The sequence below is a fragment of the Tachyglossus aculeatus genome, chromosome 18, assembly GCF_015852505.1.
Source record: "Tachyglossus aculeatus isolate mTacAcu1 chromosome 18, mTacAcu1.pri, whole genome shotgun sequence".
Taxonomy (NCBI): domain Eukaryota; kingdom Metazoa; phylum Chordata; class Mammalia; order Monotremata; family Tachyglossidae; genus Tachyglossus; species Tachyglossus aculeatus.
This window is the reverse complement of record NC_052083.1, coordinates 16806703-16825133: the sequence shown is the minus strand read 5'-3', so window position 1 is coordinate 16825133 and position 18431 is coordinate 16806703. Positions and strand designations below refer to the sequence as shown.

Sequence of the window (18431 nt, the reverse complement as noted above, 5' to 3'; positions counted from 1 at the left end):
GTAAGTGCTCAGTAAACATGATTGAAAGAATGAATGTAGAGCACTACCCTAATCACTTGGGAGAGTACAAAACAACAACATTACAGCCATATCCCCTGCTCATAATATCCCTCACACTTAATATGTTAATCCCAAGTGGGACAGAGACCAGGATTGTTATGATTATTTTGTATCTATCCCAGAATTTAGCACAGTACTGTCTCAGTACTGTCTCTGGGTCTTTCTAGTAGTTTACACACCCTACTGTTTTTGGGGGGACACCTTCAAACCTCAGGAACATCCCAATATTAACGAGCTAAACTTTTTCAATTGTTGTCAGACCCCAGGTAAGCTGCTATGTCAGATGTTTTCCTGAAGTCCATAAAGAGTTGTGAGATACTCTCTGGACTTCTCCTAAAGCATAAAAACACAAAAACATATCAGTAGCATTACTGGATCAGATTAATGGATCACCTAGTCAAGATTTCTGCTTCCTATAATGGGAACAAGATGCTTGGAGGAAGAGAGGAATGGGTTGCCATCATTGGTACTATGTAACTACTATGGAACATCCCAATTTTCCCTTCACATATCTAACTTTCTCCTATAACTACCATTCTTTAAAGATCACCACTCCTGTATGGTTTTCTGGTCTGAATCTGCCTCACCATTCAGTTGTGCACAGAATTAAATTTTTTGAGTATCTTCTCCAGAAGTCGTCTACCCAGAATCTTACCATAATTAGATGGCAGAGAGCTAACCCACCAGTACTTTCACCAAAAGCAGTAAATCTTTACATCACAATGCAGGGTTTGAACTGTTACTTCATTAATGGTGAATACTGTTAGCTTTGGGGATTTTGCCAAGCTGAGGATTGTAATTCACTTTCTTTTCTCTTCTCCCCTCCTCTGACCAGTGCTTTGGGCTCCTGGGAATGAATGGAGCGGGAAAGAGCACAACATTCAGGATGCTAACCGGTGACATCCCTCCATCGGGAGGCCGAGCTGTTTTCAAGACTCCAACAGGGTAATAACACAGATTTGGTTTGAAATTTCTCTTTTTTAACAAGGCTAACGATCAAGCCCCATCTCAGGATCGCACCTGGAGAGTTTCCCGTACTCTACCAGTCTCAGCTACAGGAAGCAGAGTCAAGCAGAGGCATACCCTTCCCATTCCTAGCTTGGGCAGTGGCTAGCGAATGGAAGGGAATCTGCTACAAGTCAAAACTCACCTGTGCTGGGCAGCAGCGGCATGAGAGAGTCCAAGGTGGAGATTCAGGTTTACTGTGTGGAAGAAGGTAATGGTAAATCATTCCATATTTTCACTGAGAAAACTCTTTGGATACACTACCAGAACGAGATGGAGGTGGGGCACTCTGGGAGGGATGTGTCCGTGAAGCCACTATGGATCAGAAATGACTCAACAGCATATGACAATACAAGGAGGTAGGAAAGGAATTAAGTACAGGAAATATGAAGTCCTACCTGTAAAAGGGGAAAAGCTACTGATTGCTGTTTCCTTTTATTTTCAGTGACTTTAGAGTCTAAAAATTATATATAAACATGTATAAATATATATATACACATATATAATACTACTGTATTATATACTATTATAATAATGGTAGTCTATTATATACTGTATTATATATTACTATAAAAATACTGCTTACTATGTGCCAGGCTTTGCATTGAGCCCATATGCAACATAGACTGTATCCAACCTAATTACCTTGTGTCTACCCCAATGCTTTGAACAATGCCTGGCACATAGAAAGCACTAACAAATTCCATTTTAAAAAGTTAGAAATCTGTGTGCAATTTTTCAGCATTTACTCTTTAAACTTTCTCCAATCATGCTATATCTCCCATTTTCAGCCCTTTCTCCTCCGACCCTTCTTCACAGTTGTACCAGTTCCCACTTGAAGCAGAGAGTTTTAAGTAATATGAGAAATCATCTGCTGAGAAACAATCTGGGATTTTTCCAGTTGGTACTCTGTTCAGGATAAGAACAAATCACATTTAACAAAAATATGCTGAAGAAATATTAAAAATGGATTGATTCAAAATTAAGTAATCTCTTTTATTAAGTAATTTGTGTGTCTTCATGAGGGCCTTATTTAAGTATAGGTACTAGCTAATGGTTAGAAGACCTGGCTTAGATAAGACCAAATTCATCTGGTTAAACAATACAATTGGGCTGAAACAGGTCATTTTTCCCAAGTGTTTGTGTCTCCCCCGTGCTGCTTACCTTTTTACATATATTAGCTATTTTTTAGGCCACTGCCATTTGAAAATTGCCTTTTGGTTTCAGCGTGAGTTGCATGATCATTGAAAATCAGAATGTAGAGTTTTGGTCTTGACTCCTGATTCCTCCCCACTTCAGTCCATTAAAAATCACTGGATAGTGTAAATGCATCCTTTTATCTCAATACATTATAAAGGACAGACAGAATAATGTGAGTTCAGTACCTTGCAAACATTTCCTAAAATGGTTAACACGAAGTAAATATAGGTGTTAAATTATAAGTATGGAGCTGAGTCTGAATCAATCAATCAATCAATCTTATTTATTGAGCACTAACTGTGTGCAGAGTACTGTACTAAGCGCTTGGGAAGTAGAAGTCGGCAACACATAGAGACAGTCCCTACCCAACAGCGGGCTCACAGTCTAGAAGTCTGAATGAGATATACAGTGGGAACATCTATGGAGGATTTAAAGTCTTTAGGAATAAAAGTACTATATCAATGAAAAAAAATATTCAAATCAAATTTCACCCATACAGTATGAATAGAAAACAGAAGTACCATAATATCGCCAAGAAGAGATCCCAAAAGAGGAGACTTCTGTTTTCTTTAAATAGCGCAACATAAAAAGCAGCAAGCCTGATGGAAAGAGCATGGGTTTGGTAATCAGAGGACCTGGGTTCTAAACCCGGCTATAACACTTTCTTGTCTGCTGTGTGACCTTGGGCAAGTCACTTCACTGCTCTGTGCATCAGTTACTTCTTTGTAAAATTCTGGTGAGGGATTAAATCCTCCTCCTTCCAGTTTACAATGGGAGCTTCATGCGGGCCCCAGTTATCTTGTAACTATCCCAGGGCTCAATACAGAGCCTGGCATATAGTAAGCACTTAAACAGTATTATTATGTACATAATATATAATAATATATATATTGTACTGTTTATTTATATATTTATATAGATTATTATAGTACTGTTTATATGTATAATTATATATAATATATATATTTATATACATATAATTTTTAGCCTCTAAAATCACTGAAAATAAAAGGAATCAGTAGCTTTTTCCCTTTTAAAGATAGTAGGACTTTATACTTCTGGACTTAATTCCTTTCCTACCTCCTTCTATTGTCATATGCTGTTGAGTCATTTCTGACCCATAGCGACTTCATGGACATAGGTCTCCCAGAAAGCCCCACCTCAAGCTGTAATCATTCTGGTAGTATATCCATAGAGTTTTCTTGGTAAAAATATGGAAGTGGTTTACCATTGCCTTCTTGCACACAGTAAACTCAAACCTCCGCCTATGACTCTCTCATGCCGCTGCTGCCCAGCACAGGTGAGTTTTAACTTGTAGCAGATTGTCTTCCACATGCTAGCCATTGCCCAAGCTAGGAATGGAATAGGCAGGCTTCTGCTTGACTATCCCTCCTGTAGTCGAGACTGGTAGGGTACTGGAAACTCTCCAGGTGCGATCCTGAGAGGGGTTCTACTTCCTGCTTAAGCACAAATCACAATATTTTTTTCTGGGCTCCAGTTGTAAATATGTCCAAAGAAAGTGGTTTAAAAACTGGTTAGTTAAGAAGACTCTGCCACTGATATGCGAAACACAATTTGCAACCTAGCCCAGATGCATGTTTAAGGCTGCCCTCATGCAATTCCTTTTAAGTAACACAAACTAAATGAAAGTTCCTCCCTACCATCCTAGCAAAAATATTCATGTCCAAATACTAATCGGGCTAAGGAAGGGTGAGATTTACTTACCTACTTAGATGAGAAAGCTGCAGGTAAATTCAACTCCTTCCAAAAACGTTCCTATTATAACTAAGACATGTAATAAAATGCTTCTGCAACAGAAGTAATGAAAATGTACCACTAATTAGAGGGCAACACACTCCATTAAAAACACTTCTATTAAATGTGCCTCTTTTCCTATTTGCACCTCATTAGTTATTGGTGCATTTACAAGGGCATCGAATGAATTTAATTTTCTTTCCTACATGGAATTTAAGATGCATTTCTCAGCGTTCTTTTAAACCTACTAGTCAAAGATGAGGCATGAGAGAGAACGCTGAAAAAAGTTTTATGTGACAATGAAAAATGGATGTGTTAGTGCTCTGAAGGAAGCTTGTGAGCCAGTGTGGGATATCCCAGTATTCACTTCTAGCTAGACACGTTGAAATTAGCATTTGAAAAGAGACAATTGCATCTTTCAGACTGTAAACTCCCTGAGGGCAGGAATCCTGCCTATGCACTATTATTGTACTTACCCAAGATTTCAGTACAGTGCTCTGTCCACAATAAGTGCTCAATAAATACCTCTGATTGATTAATCTGAAATGCTACTTAGTTAGGTTGGGTTGATTTTCCTTTCAGAGAACTAATTAAGAACTCACAAACCCCCCATATTTTTATACTCCGGTACTTCCTCTTGTGTGTCATTTATTTTAATGTCTGTCTCCCTCATAAGATTGCAAGCTCCTTCAGGGCTCCTTCAGGTTGTTAAATTTCCCAACATTTAATACAGTGCTCAGCAGCCAGGAGGTACTCAATAAATATAATGAGGAGCAGCAGCCTAGGGGAAAGACCACGGCTTGGGGAATTAGAGGACGTGGGTTCTAATTCCAGTTTCCTCATATGCCTGTCCCACACAGGGCTCACAACCTAAGGCGGGAGAACAGATATTGAATCCCCATTCTGCTGACGAGGTTACTGAGGAGCAGAGAAGTTGTGATGTGCCAAGGTTTAAGATTAAGACTATAAGCCCCTTGTCGGACAAGGACTGTGCCCAACCTGTTATCTTGTATGTACCCCAGTGCTTTGAATACTGCTGGCACATAGTAGGCTCTTAACAAATACTGTAATTATTATTATCATTATTAAGATGCTTTCAGAGGGTGGGTGGCACTGCCCACATATATTCATAAGCTCAAAAATAGCATTTAGTGAGGCTCCCAGGAATTATTTGACTCCGTGTTTTTCTGGGCATTTCTCCAGATTTAGTTTTATTGGCTTTTAATCAGAGAGTGCTGTGAAATGTTTTGCACCCAGATAAGAATTTATCAGGAAAATCCTTCAAGTGAGGAGCCATCAGCTTCGGGATTGAATGGAAAATAAATAGAAAGGGAAAGTCAACAGAATGATCCACAGATCAGCATTAGGTTGCAGAGGTCCTTGAACAGCAAGGACATTTTGGACAGCTCCAACAGTTTTAAGCCAGAGAGCTGGTTGTAAGGAGAGCCAGCACTAGGGGAATGTCTTGGAAAATGCTTCTGGACACTGTTTCCTTCTGGAAATAGGATTGTCTCTGTTCCCCCTTCTCCCTGTGTTTCTCCTCTATCCTCAAACTCCAAACACTCCTGCAGGCTCCAGGGACAAGGAGTAGCTTTATGATTAGGTTAAAGAGGTTGAGTCTGGGCTACATGGACACAGAATGTAGTCAGAGCTGAAGTTCAGGGGCTAGCCTGCCTTATCTAGGGGAATAATGATGGCATTTATTAAGTAGTTACTGTTCCAAGCACTGTGCTAAGTGCTGGGGTAGACCCAATATAATCAGATCTGACCACAGGCTCAATCCCATATGGGGTTCACAGTCTAAGAGATAGGGAGAGCAGGTTTTGTGCACCATTTTACAGATGAAGAGATTGAGAGCCATATCAGTCAAGTGACTTGCCCAAGGTCACTCAGCAAACAAGTGGCAGAGCCAGAGCCAGAACCTGAATCCCAGTTCCAGTAATCTTTCTCAACAGCCTGTGGCTAGAAGTCAGGCTGATGCACTTGCCAGCCATTGGCATTCATTCATTCTTTCAATCATATTTATTGAGTGCTTACTGCAACCAGGTGATTGCAGTTTTGGGGACCCTGAGATGATACCAAGATTGTGGGCTCCTGGGGCAGGAAGGATGATGAAGTTTCTGATAGCGAGGGGGAAGGTAGGAGGTGTGGAATTAGGAAGGAAGTTGGACTGTTCAGTTTTAGAACTGTTCAGTTTAAGGTGTCAGTAGGCTGTGATCTCCTCTCTAGACTGTAAGCTCCTTGAGGGAAGGGATTGTGTCTATTTTCACTGTGGGCAGAGAGCATGTCTGCCAACTCTGTTATCTTGTGCTCTCCTAAGTGCTTAGTAGAGTGCTCTTCACACAGTAAGCACTCAATAAATCTCACTGATTGATTAATTGACTAGAATGCCCCTTTACATGTGCTAAGGAAGCAGTACTGACTTCAGGAAGTGAGAGGCAGTGATTTTGGGGCACCCTGTCAGAAAGAATAGGCTCACATTGAGTGTGAAAATGGCAGAGCCAGGACTAGGAACTGTGTCTCCTGCCTCCTACTACTGTGCTCTTTCCACTAAGCCACACTGCTCCAAGAGGCATCCAATTGCTCTCCCAATTCTGGGAATATCCTAACTAGAGCAACTTTGGGTCAGCTACTAAGGAATGTGGTTCAGATCACGGTATGACACTGTAGATATCGTATGCAGGGAAAGGGCAGGGACTGGCATCAAGGAAACACTATAGATCATTTCCAAACCGATTTTGCTAGGTCCTCGCCTTTCATCTCCTCTGCGATCTCATATTTCTCTTTGTCTTCAGAACATCTCCACCTGGATATCCCTCTGACATGTTAAATTAAACCTTCCTCAAATGGAGTTATTGTTTCCTCCCAACCTTTACCTTACTTAACTTTCCCCTCAGAGTTGCCAACCCCATCACTGTTGCCAATTCCAAGGACCACAAACCTTATGTGATGGCAGAAATCCTGTATGCCAAATCTATTGTATTAATCTTCCAAGTGCTTAGGAAATTGATTGATTTGATTGATTGGTCCTTGATTCCTCACTTCTCTTTCAATTCTCGCATTTAGCTATGTCCTAGCAGTTTTCTCTCCACAATTTTTCCTCAAAAAGTTCCATCCCTATCTATATCTATATCTATCCAAATGGCCACCACTCTTCTTCAAATTCGTCATATCCTGTCTTTTTTTAATAATAATTATGCTATTTGTTAAGAGCTTACTATGTGCTAGACACTCTACTAAACACTAGGGTGGATACAAAGCAAATCAGATTGGACACAGTCCCTGTCCGACATGGGATTCACGGTCTCAAGTCCTATTTTACAAATGAGGTAACTGAGCCACAGAGAGGTGAAGTGACTTGCCCAAGGTCACACAGTAGACAAGTGGCGGAGCCTGAATTAGAACCCATGACCTTCTGACTCATGCTCTATCCACTAGCCCAGGCTGCTGATTAGAATTTGTGCTCTAATCCTGGCTGTGTCTCTGGGCTGCTGTGGGACTTTGGGAATATCACTTAACTTCTCTATGTCTCAGTCTCCTCATCTGTAAAATGGGGACAAAATAACTGTCCTTTCTTCCCCTTAAACTGTAAGCCCTGTGTGAGGCAGGAACTGTGTCTAACTTGTTTATTTTACATCTATCCCGGGACTTAGGAAAGTACTTGGCGCATAGTAACCCCCTAAAATATATCACTATCATCATTTTTATGAATGTTTTATACTGCTATAACACTGTTTCAAGCCTTTAGTATGGTGCTGTGTGTACAGCAGTTGCTCAATAAACACAATTTTTGAATTCATCAATCATTTATTGCCTGTTGGAACCCAAGTATCTGGATGGGGAATTTTGATGTACAGTGTTAGAGGAAAGATGATTACAAGCTTTTCTTCTGCACTGTGTGTTGTTTGATATTGTAAGCCCCTTCACTTAGATTGTAAGCTCCTTGAGGGCAGGAATCATGCCTAACACTATTATATTTCACTCTCCCAAGCACTTAGTATAGTGTTCTGCCCACTGTAGCCGCTTAAGAAATATGATCGATTGATTTTTCCTGTTCAGAAAATCCAGGAGTCATCGAGGGCACACTCATCCTACTACCTTTCACAATTCAAAATGGGCCCATCAAAGGAGGGAAACCATTTTTTAAATTCTCATTCTGATGTTCAATCTTGGATTCCTATCATTTGCATTTGGTTCAGACTTCATCAATCTTAAAGTATCTACATGTCAGTTCACATTTCAGGACAGTGCAAACCAGGTCATCAGAAATGTAGTTAGCCTCATTTTTCTTTGTCAGGAACTATTTTAAATTTGTTTTGTATTTAGCTTTTAATAGTTTTTTTATACTAAAATTTTAAAAGAGAGGGCATTTCCCATTCTGTTTTATTAAATTTGTAATTGCTACCTTTACAGCAATAATAGGAAGAGAAATTTTAAACATTACTTTGGTCTGAAGCAAATGTGACTATGGGGAGAGTTAGAGTTCATGATTAATTTAATATCTGTCTATCTGGTGTTTAGTAATTAAAAAGCTGTTTATAGACAATGACAGAGGTAGAAATAGAGTGTGACCATAGGAAAGAAAGCAGATATTCTTATTCATTAATGACAGTAATTTATTTAAATGCTTATACACAGCTAAATGGAATAAATTAACTTTAGGGAGAGATTTCCTAGTTTGGAACCAGAATGCTCACAATAACAAAATGTGTAATGGTCTACTGTTCTTCAATGCCAACGAGCAATCTGTTCAATGTTCCATGTTATTGTAAGGTGCCACATCAATACAACAAAACCACTAGACAGTCTTTAGTAAATTACAAATGTGATATTTTTTATTCTTTAACTCATAACTAGATAGGGTGAAGGGGGAGCACTCTGAGGTAAATTAGCATCATACCATGAACAGAATAAGACACAAAAGAGTTGAATGGAGATCGATTCAGGGAATTAGAGAGGGCTTTGAAGGTCAGAGGTCACCAATGATCTCATAGGTCACTGATGATCTCCTTCTTGTCAAATCCAATGGCCTTTACTCCATCCTAATCCTCCTCGACCTCTCAATTGCCATAAATACTGCTGACCACCCCCTTCTCCTTGAATATTATCTGTCCGTGACTTCACTAACAATGTCCTCTCCTGATTCTTTGCCTATCTCTCAGGCCGCTCATTTTCAGTCTCTTTCACAGGTAGGAAATCAGTGCTTGGTTCAATGTGGCAACAGTTTGGTTGGGGGAAGAAATGATAAACTTTAGAGATATTCTGCAGGTAGAATTGATAGGAGTCAGTGACAACCTGAATAAGTGGCTTGAATGAGAGAGACGAGTTAAGGTTGTTATGGGATGGATGTTATGGGACGATGGTGGTGGTGTTTCCTATATCAGTAGGAAAGTCAGGGAGAGGTTTGCGTGGAAAGATGAGGAGTTCTGTTTTGTGCATGTTAAAGTTAAGGTGTCATTTGGGACATCCAAATACAAATGTCTTGAGGCCAAGAGGAAATGTAAGACTGCAGGGAAGGAGAGAGGACAGGGCAGGAGAGGTAGAATTGGGACTCATTTGCTTAGGTCTCTACTTCCCAGTGGGGAAGTTAGGGTCAATTTGTTTGCTCAAGTTCTTTCTCCGGGACTCAAGACCGAGGCTTGTCCTTCATTCTTAATGAGTCATGAAATCAGTGTAACTGTTGACATTGGAAGCTGTATAAAATGGAATTCCAATCTGAACATCCCTGGAAGTACATAACTTGAGGGGCATTATTGTTCTCAAACAACTGACAGAGAAAATGTAAATTTCTCCCAAGCTCATTATTCTTGAAAGTCAATTGGTTTATTTTTGTAGGGAAGGAAAGCTTGATATCTATCTTCACAGGTCAGTTGGCTACTTTGAATTTCAGCTGTCAGTCTATTCACTAATGGATGCAACCTTAAGGAGAGGGAGTTGAAAGAGGGAATTTAGAGGAAAATCCAAAGCAGTTTAAAACTATCTCTGGGGTGATATCAGTATGAGAATGCCAACCTGGCCATCAACCTGACAATTGTGGAAAAAACAAGCTTCATACTATAGGTGATGACTCAAAGACCTTAAATATATCCCTCCCCTATAATGATGAGTCAAGGATGACACCAAGCTTATTGGAGGATGATGGTAGTGTCTATTAGTCCTTTCAAACTGTGAGCCCACTGTTGGGTAGGGACTGTCTCTATATGTTGCCAATTTGTACTTCCCAAGCGCTTAGTACAGTGCTCTGCACATAGTAAGCGCTCAATAAATACGATTGATTGATTGATATAATGATAGGAAAGTCAAAGTGAAGGTTTGGATGGGAAGATGAGGAGTTCTGTTTTGGGCATGTTAAGTTTAAGGTGTCAGTTGATACAGTCAAGTACAGATGACTTGAAACCAGGAGGAAATGTAAGACTGCAGAGAAGGAGAGAGGTCAGGGCATCGCTGACTTTTTGCTATCCTTAAAGCAATTAACACATATAAACAGGGATGGCTTTAGTTTAAAGGATGACCCAGAAAACAAGCATTTTGGAAACCCCCATTTCCAGGCAACCAGCCTTATCTGAGAGAAGAGTGGATGAAATAAAGTAGTGGGGAAGGCTACAGACTTTGCTAAACTATTAATGCCATCCTGCCTCCTCCCTGTAGAGAGGGAAAGGGCAAAAAGCATTTGTGGTAGAGTTATAGCATGAATAGAAGGATTCTTTGATGTAGATCATTTTTACAACATTATCTTAAATTCACAATCTTAAATGCAAAATTGCCCAGAAGAGCCTATGAAAATTTGGTCCTGTCTCAGCTAAATTAAGATGCATAATTCTGCCCTTTTTAGAGTATTATTTGGATTCTTATGCCACTGTTATGACTAGCCTAAGGATCCGGATTTACTCACTCACTGGGAGCTGGACTTGTCTGTTTTTATGTAGTGCTCACCCAAGCACTTAGTAAAGTGCTCTGCAAACAGTAAGTGCTCAATAAATATGATTGAATGAATGAATAAATCCAGGTTTCCACAGCACTTACACACATATCCTTTACTATTTCCCTTAACGGTGGAAATAGTGATTTATTTTAATGTCTGTCTTCGCTTGTGGACTATAAGCTCCTTGTGGTCAGGGATCATGTTTACCAACTCAATATATTGCATGGTACTTTCCAGGGACTTAGTAAAATGCTGTGCACACAGTGAGTACTCAAAAAATGCCTTTGATTGACTGATAACACTGGATTTGCTCCAGGACATCTTGGTCCACTCCTGTGAAACAAGCTCAGCACAAACTCTTGTATTGTAATAGTCATCCATTAGTAGCTCCAGTTACTCCAAATAGGCAGAATTTTAATAACTATACCCTCTAAGAATCAGACATTTTAATGAATACATCTAATTTGATGTATCATAAATCAGATCCAGTAGTAGGCTACAAAATTGATATAGGACTATGGATTATTCATCAGACTCTGACAATAAACACTGTCAAATTGTGAGACTTCACTCAATTATTGTAATCTCTCTCTCTCTCTCTCTCTCTCTCTATATATATATATATATATGGAAAAGCATGTGTTCACATACCCTAACCAACACACTGAACTTTACTAACATTCTCCAAAACTTTACTGTTATTGAGAGCCAAAATATTTCAATGGAGAAGTACTATCTCATTAATCCCAAATAACCTCCATCCTTAAATGGTAAATTGCCCTTTTATGGGAGGTTTAACAATCTTAGACACTCTGCCTCAGCGTTTAAAGAACTGTTTTATTTTATCCATTGTTTCCTTCGGTTACCTTAGCCTTTATTAGGCAATATGGAGACAGATTTCTACGTGGTTCATTTGGGGTTTTTTTATGCTCATCTTTTTTACAGTACAAAAAAGATGTTTACTACTCTATATCCACTTTATTTGTAATAACCTGATTATCTTGGAAAACACATTTATGAAAAATGAATACCCTGAAATTTACATTCCCTTTCTCAAAGACCTTGATAGCATTGCAAATACAAAGATGTGCTGTCTGACACTGACAAGTCTCGAATCATTTTTTGGGAACATGATGTCAAAGATATCCAGATTAAGTACTAAATATTTGGCACCATCATAGGCAATTGAACTAGCACAGCCTGTTTCTTTTAGAGAACGAATGCACTTTTATCATGCTTTTCTCTGTTCCTTAGCTTAAAAATGAGGATATATTAAATGTTATAGGTTTGATTCAGGTGGTACTTTGAGCAAAAGCATCATGGATTTTGTTGCTTAGCTTATTTTTGAACAGTTAGGTTTGTTCAGTGGCTAGATGGTATATTTTGGGCCTTTATATTTTAGTTATCATTGTCACTATTCTCTCTTGTTTTGCGTGTGTGTGTGTGTGTGTGTGTGTGTGTGTGTGTGTGAATCAATAAATGGTATTTATTGAGCACTTACTGTATGCAGAGTACTGTTCAAAGTACTTTGGAGAATACCAAAGAATTGATAGATATGATGCCTGATCAATCTTGAGTTTGTTTTGTAGTATGTGTGTGTAAGCGTGTGTTGGGGTAATTGTTCTCTGAAGGCATATGCCATACACCTACAGATTTTCACTTGTGATCACATTCATTCTGGAGCTTTCCAAAATGAATGACCAACTTTAATATTTGGAGAAAAAGTCAGGGTCATGTTTTCAACTCAGTTACCTGGAACTAGTAGTAGTAGTACTAGTGATGCAACTAGTATTACTACTACTATTATTATTACTACTAGCAGTAGTACTAGTAGTATTAGTAGTACTGCTACTAATAATAATAACATTTAGTGAACTCCCATTGGGTGCAATGTCTTGGGAAGTACAAAACAGTCACGTGACACTTTCCCTTTTCACAAGAAGCTTGCATTCTAATTGGAGAGATACACGTAAAATTGCAAATACAGTGATGAAAATAAATAGAGATACTGTAAAATGTCCATATTCATAAATTCTGTGGGCAGGTATAAGAACATCAATCAAACAATTTTATTTTTATTGACTGTCTACTGAGTGCAAAATACTAAACTAAGTGCTTGTGAAACTACAAAACAAGTTATACATTCCTTATCCTCAAGGATCTTAAAATCTAATAAAGGAAACTTATTAAGGCAGTAGTGGATGCCAATATTTTTTTTCAAGAATCACAGCCAAGGTGCTGTATCTAACAGATTACCACTTACAGAAACTGAGAATCTCGAGGATACTTTCTGGGCAACAGTTGTACTGATGGATTCCTTTCCCCAAATAGCAAAAGATTTAAATGAGAAGAGAAAGACAACTTGGAACTGAATTTGAGCTGTGATGATAAATAGGAGCTTAAGATAAAGACAAATCATGATGGGTCCTCAGAATTGATTAACTCTATATAGAAAATTATCAGCTCTTCCAGATAGTGACTTATAGTAAAATTTTATATCATCAGATCCAGAATTCAAATAGAAATAAAAATCATGTTTCAACGGGGATTGTCGGCCAGACTTCTGACAGCTCATACAATATCCAGTATGGAATGAACTCCATATTATCCAAACTATGAGACAGATTATCTATATCTGGAGGTTTTTCAAAATTGATTAGCTACAGATAGATTAATCAAGTTCTTGGCTTTTTCCTCACCCTATACCTCTGTTATTATCCCTTGGGTTTTTGCTTCTGTTTGATGTTTTCTGACTAGTTCCCAGATTTTTCTGTTCCCTTTCAAAAACTTCTCTTTCCCACTTTCTTCTCCCCCTCACTCCCTTCCTCAGGTAGAAGCTTTCTTGCAGCATTCACCTGCCTTCTTCCTTGATCTCAGCCTACACCGTGTTGTCAGCTTTCGGAGCATTTTGGGTTCTTCCCTTGGAAGCCTGTCTTGGCTCCCTGGACCTACAGCAAATCACATTTGGCATTTTTCCACCCCCACCCACCCAACTCCCCTTCCTTCTAGATTAAGGGCTTTTCTTCATCCATCCTCCCCATCACGTCTTCCCTTGTTTCCTTTCCTCGACCTCTGGTTTGGGAATTTTCTCCCATGTTCTTCTACTTTGGACTCCTCTCTGCTTTCAGATCTATTCACTGAACATGTAGTGATGACTTTCCATCGAAAGTATTTATTGAGCACTTAATGTGTGCTAAGCATGCTACAAAGCACTTGGGTTATGCAATATGATAGACTCACCTCTCATTCAATCCACATATAAGTCTTTCAGTAGATCCAATTAGTTCTACCTTCTTGACCTCTCTAGAATCCTCCCCTTCCACTTCATCCCAACTGCTACCATGCTAATCTAAACACTTAGCACATCCCACCTTGAATACTACATTAGCCTCCTTGCTGAACTCCCTGCCTCCTGTCTCTTTCAACTCCAGTTCATACTTCACTCTGCTGCTCAGATCATTTTTCTGAGATACCATTCAGTCTGTATCTCCCCTCTCTTCATGGATGGATGAAGAAAAGCCCTTAACTAGAAGGAAGGGGAATTGGGTAGGTGGGGGTGGAAAAATGCCAAATGTTAATTCCTTACTTTTAGCTTCAAAGCACTCAGTCGTCTCTCTTCCTCCTACCTAACTTTGCAGATACCCAACGTCCATCCAATCTGCACACTTTACTCCTCTAACTCTAACCTTCTCACTGTACCTCAACCTCATTTTTGTCATCCACTGACCTCTAGCCTACATCCTTCTTCTGGCTTGAAACTCCTCTGAGTATTTCTTAGCTGATGAACCACTTCTTTCTTCATCTTTAAGCCCTACTAAAACCCAAAAGACCTTCCCTGCCTAAGCCCTTCCCTCTGTCACCTATACACTTGGGCCTTTTCCCTTTTAGCACTTTGTTATTCATATATCTCCTGATCCCACAGCACTTATGAAGCAAATCCAAAATCCAAAATATATCCTTTTTCATTTAGTTCCATGGCTGTCTCCTCCACTAGTTTGTAAACTCCTTGTAAGCTATCATCTATATCTACTCTATGTATTAGAGAAGCAGCTTGGCTTAGTGGATAGAGCACAGGCCTGAGGGTCAGAAGGTGATGGGTTCTGATCCTGGCTCTATCACTCGTCTGCTGTGTGACCTTGGAGAAGTCACTTAGGTCCTTTGTGCCTCAATTACCTCATCTGTAAAAGGGGGATTGAGACTGTGAGTCCCACATGGGATAGGGACTGTGTCCAACCTGATTCACTTGAATCCATCCCAGTGCTTAAAACAGTGCCTGGCACATAGTAAGCACTTAACAAACACCATAATTATTATTATTAGGTTTGACACAGTCTCTGTCCCACATCACCTCTGTCTCCCAAGCCTGGGCTTTTTCCACTGAGCCATGCTGCTTTTCTGTATGGCACTCACAGTTTAAGTAGGAGGGATAACATTTAATCTAATGAATAAATTCATGATTCCTTACACAGTGGGATCTGTGTGTGGGTAAAATAAAGTTTTTCAGTTGTGGGAGATTTTTAAAATGTTTGCTGATATGAAAATCTATGACCAAATGGAAAGGGACATCTAGTTAATTTCACTGCAGGGCACGAAAGGGAGTCCAATTTGAACTTTCTCTGACCTGAGTCAGGAAGTTAAATTAGGTAGTCCTTGGGGTTAAGACAAAATTCGCTCCCAAGAAACTGCCTCTGAAGTCAAAGCATTCTACGTTGGAGCACATTTTCTCACAAGAACAATGTTATAAGCAGAGGATTGGTTCCTCATTCAAGATAGGATCCCCCATTTTCACCCAAATTACTCAGAATTGATAAATTATGAGCAGCATGACCTGCGAAGCAGCATGGCTTAGTGGAAAGAGTGCGGGCCTGGGAGCCAGATGGACCTGCTTTCTAATCCCGGCTCTGCCACTTGACTGCAGTATGCCCTTGGGCCAGTCAATTAACTTCTCTGTGCCTCAGTGACTTCATCTGTAAAATGGGAATTAAGACAGTAAGCCCCCTTGTGGGACAGGGACTGTGTCCAACCCAATTTGTATCCAACCTAGTGCTTAGTACAGTGCCTGGCACATAGTGAGTGCTTAACACATACCATTATTATTAAATACCAGAATTATCACTATTATTATTACTCAATTATGGATGATTAATGTTTTAATGTAGCATTAATGAGAGTTCCTATCAAAATACAGCCATGTTTTACCTTTTTGGAAGCAAAATGGACATTTCAGCCCTCCATGGTGACCCCACCTGGTGATCTCCCCATGCTCCTTTTCTCCCCTGGCCACCCCTGCTCTGCCTATGACCCATCACAGCCCCCTTCTTTAACATCTAGACCACTGTCACCCCCCCATGAAGTTTTTAAAATTGTTTCTCCATTTCCCTGCAATTTCTTGTGAATGACCCATGCCCAAGTAAGCTTCTTGGGGGTAAGGATCATGTTTACCTTCTCTATTGAATCAGACTCTCCTAAGTGCTTAGTACAGTGCTTTGCACAACCAAGTGCTTAGTAGATTCCACTGATTGATTGCTTCATTGATAATGTCATAAAGGAAGCTAGTATTGAAAAGTCAAAACTGGGGTATTGAGAGGTGGAACAGGATAAACAATTTTAAAATTTTGTTGTGTGCAGTTCATTGTTACTTGAAACACCCCAAAGCCAAGACTGTCATTCATTCATTCATACTGTGTGCAGAGCACTGACTAAGTGCTTGGGAAAATACAGTGTATAATAAAAAGTGACATTCCCTGTTCACAATGAGCTTACAGTCTAGAAGTGGAGATACAGACATTAATACAAATAAACAAAATTACAGTTATGTACATAAGTGCTGTGGAGTGCGGGGAGGAGAGCAAAGGGAGCAAGTCAGGGTGACACAGAAGGGTGTGGGAGATGAAAAGTGAGGCTTTGTCTTTATGCAGAAGTTTCTTCTAGTAATGTCTTTTTTAATGTTACTTTTAACTGGAAAATGTCATATAGATTAACAACATTCCGGCTCTCGAGTTCTGTGACCTGAAGTGGACTGATAAAGATTGTAAAAATCATTATTCTGATCATTAGTATGGAAAATGTGAGAATAAATATACCTAATGCACCATCAGGCATGTCATAAGAATTGTTTAGTTGCTTTGATCTTTTATTTTCCACTGATCACACTGATTACCCCTGTATCGCCGAACCAGTTATTAACAACTCTATAAGAAATCAATGTGAATCTATTTAGAAAAGGACTATGTAAATCCCATTTAATTTAGAGTAATTAAAAAGAATGACATTATTGGGGTACAAACATAATTATATGAGTACCAGCCAGCCCTTGTCTATGGCCTCGTAGAAAACAGAGACCGATCTCGGGATTTGTCATGGAGCCCATTGGGATATTCATTCATTCATTCAATCGTATTTATTGAGTGCTTACTGTGTGCAGAGCATGTAGCAACTCATCCTTAAGTTCTATATGTCATAGAGATTTGACTACTTTTTTCAATGGCTGATCATCAAAAGCTCTGCTGATTTATCCCATCCTTGTGGTTAGAGAATGTGTTTACCTACTCTACTGTATAGGACTCTCCCAAGCATCTTCTTGGCACACAGTAGCACTCAATAAACAATGCATGGCCCAAAGTGCTTAACAAATATCATAAAAAAATAAAAGTAATGCCTTTGAGTGATTTTTTAATGGCATTTATTAAGTGCTTACTATGTGCAAAACACTGTTCTAAGTGCTGGGGAGGTTACAAGGTGATCAGGTTGTCCCATGGGGGACTCACAGTCTTCATCCCCATTTTGCAGATGAGGTAACTGAGGCACAGAGAAGTTAAGTGACTTGTCCAAAGTCACACAGCTGACACTTGGCGGAGCCAGGATTTGAACCCATGACCTCTGACTCCAAAGCCCAGGCTCTTTCCACTGAGCCATGTATGGGATCTGTGGTCATCATGTGTGGTCAGGCCACCACTTCCTCTGACAGAGGTCACTCAGTGGAGGAAGATTCAGAGATCCTTGGCCATTCCCAAGTAATCAATCCATCAATCGAATTTATTGAGCACTTCCTGTGTGCAGAGCACTGTCATGAGTACTAGGGAGAGTACAATAGAACAGGGTTGGTAGACATGTTCCCTGTCCACCACGAGAAGCAGCTTGGCCTAGTGAACAGAGCAGTGAGAGTCATAAGGACCTGGTTTTTAATCCTGGTTCTGCCACTTGTTTGCTGCGTGACCTTGATCAAGTCACTTCATTTCTCTGTGCCTTAGTTCCCTAATCTATAAAATGGGGATTAAGATCGTGAGTCCCATGTGGGACAGACACTCTGTCCAACCCAATTACCTTGTATCTACCCCAGCTCTCAGAACAGTGCTTGACACCTACTAAGTGCCTAACAAATACCATCATTATTATTAATATTCTAGCAGGGGAGACAGACATTAAAAATAAAAAAATGAATTATGGAGATGTACATGAACGCTGTGGAGTTGAGGGAGGGATGAATAAA

At 39.7% G+C, this 18431-nt stretch overlaps 1 protein-coding gene and 2 non-coding genes across 3 annotated transcripts in view; 2 read left to right on the top strand and 1 right to left on the bottom strand.

Moving 5' to 3' along the window:
* The window catches only part of ABCA13 (ATP binding cassette subfamily A member 13), a 249825-nt gene that overhangs the window by 195658 nt on the left and 35736 nt on the right, over positions 1-18431 (top strand). Inside the window, exon 54 of the mRNA XM_038760086.1 lies at positions 896-1005. Coding sequence (XP_038616014.1) covers positions 896-1005 — 110 coding nt within the window. The remainder of the gene's footprint in view (positions 1-895; positions 1006-18431) is intronic.
* LOC119940464 lies at positions 1063-1200 on the top strand. Its single transcript, XR_005454941.1, has one exon. It is a non-coding gene; the product is annotated as a small nucleolar RNA SNORA7 (small nucleolar RNA).
* LOC119940531 lies at positions 3576-3713 on the bottom strand. The gene has a single exon (XR_005455004.1). It is a non-coding gene; the product is annotated as a small nucleolar RNA SNORA7 (small nucleolar RNA).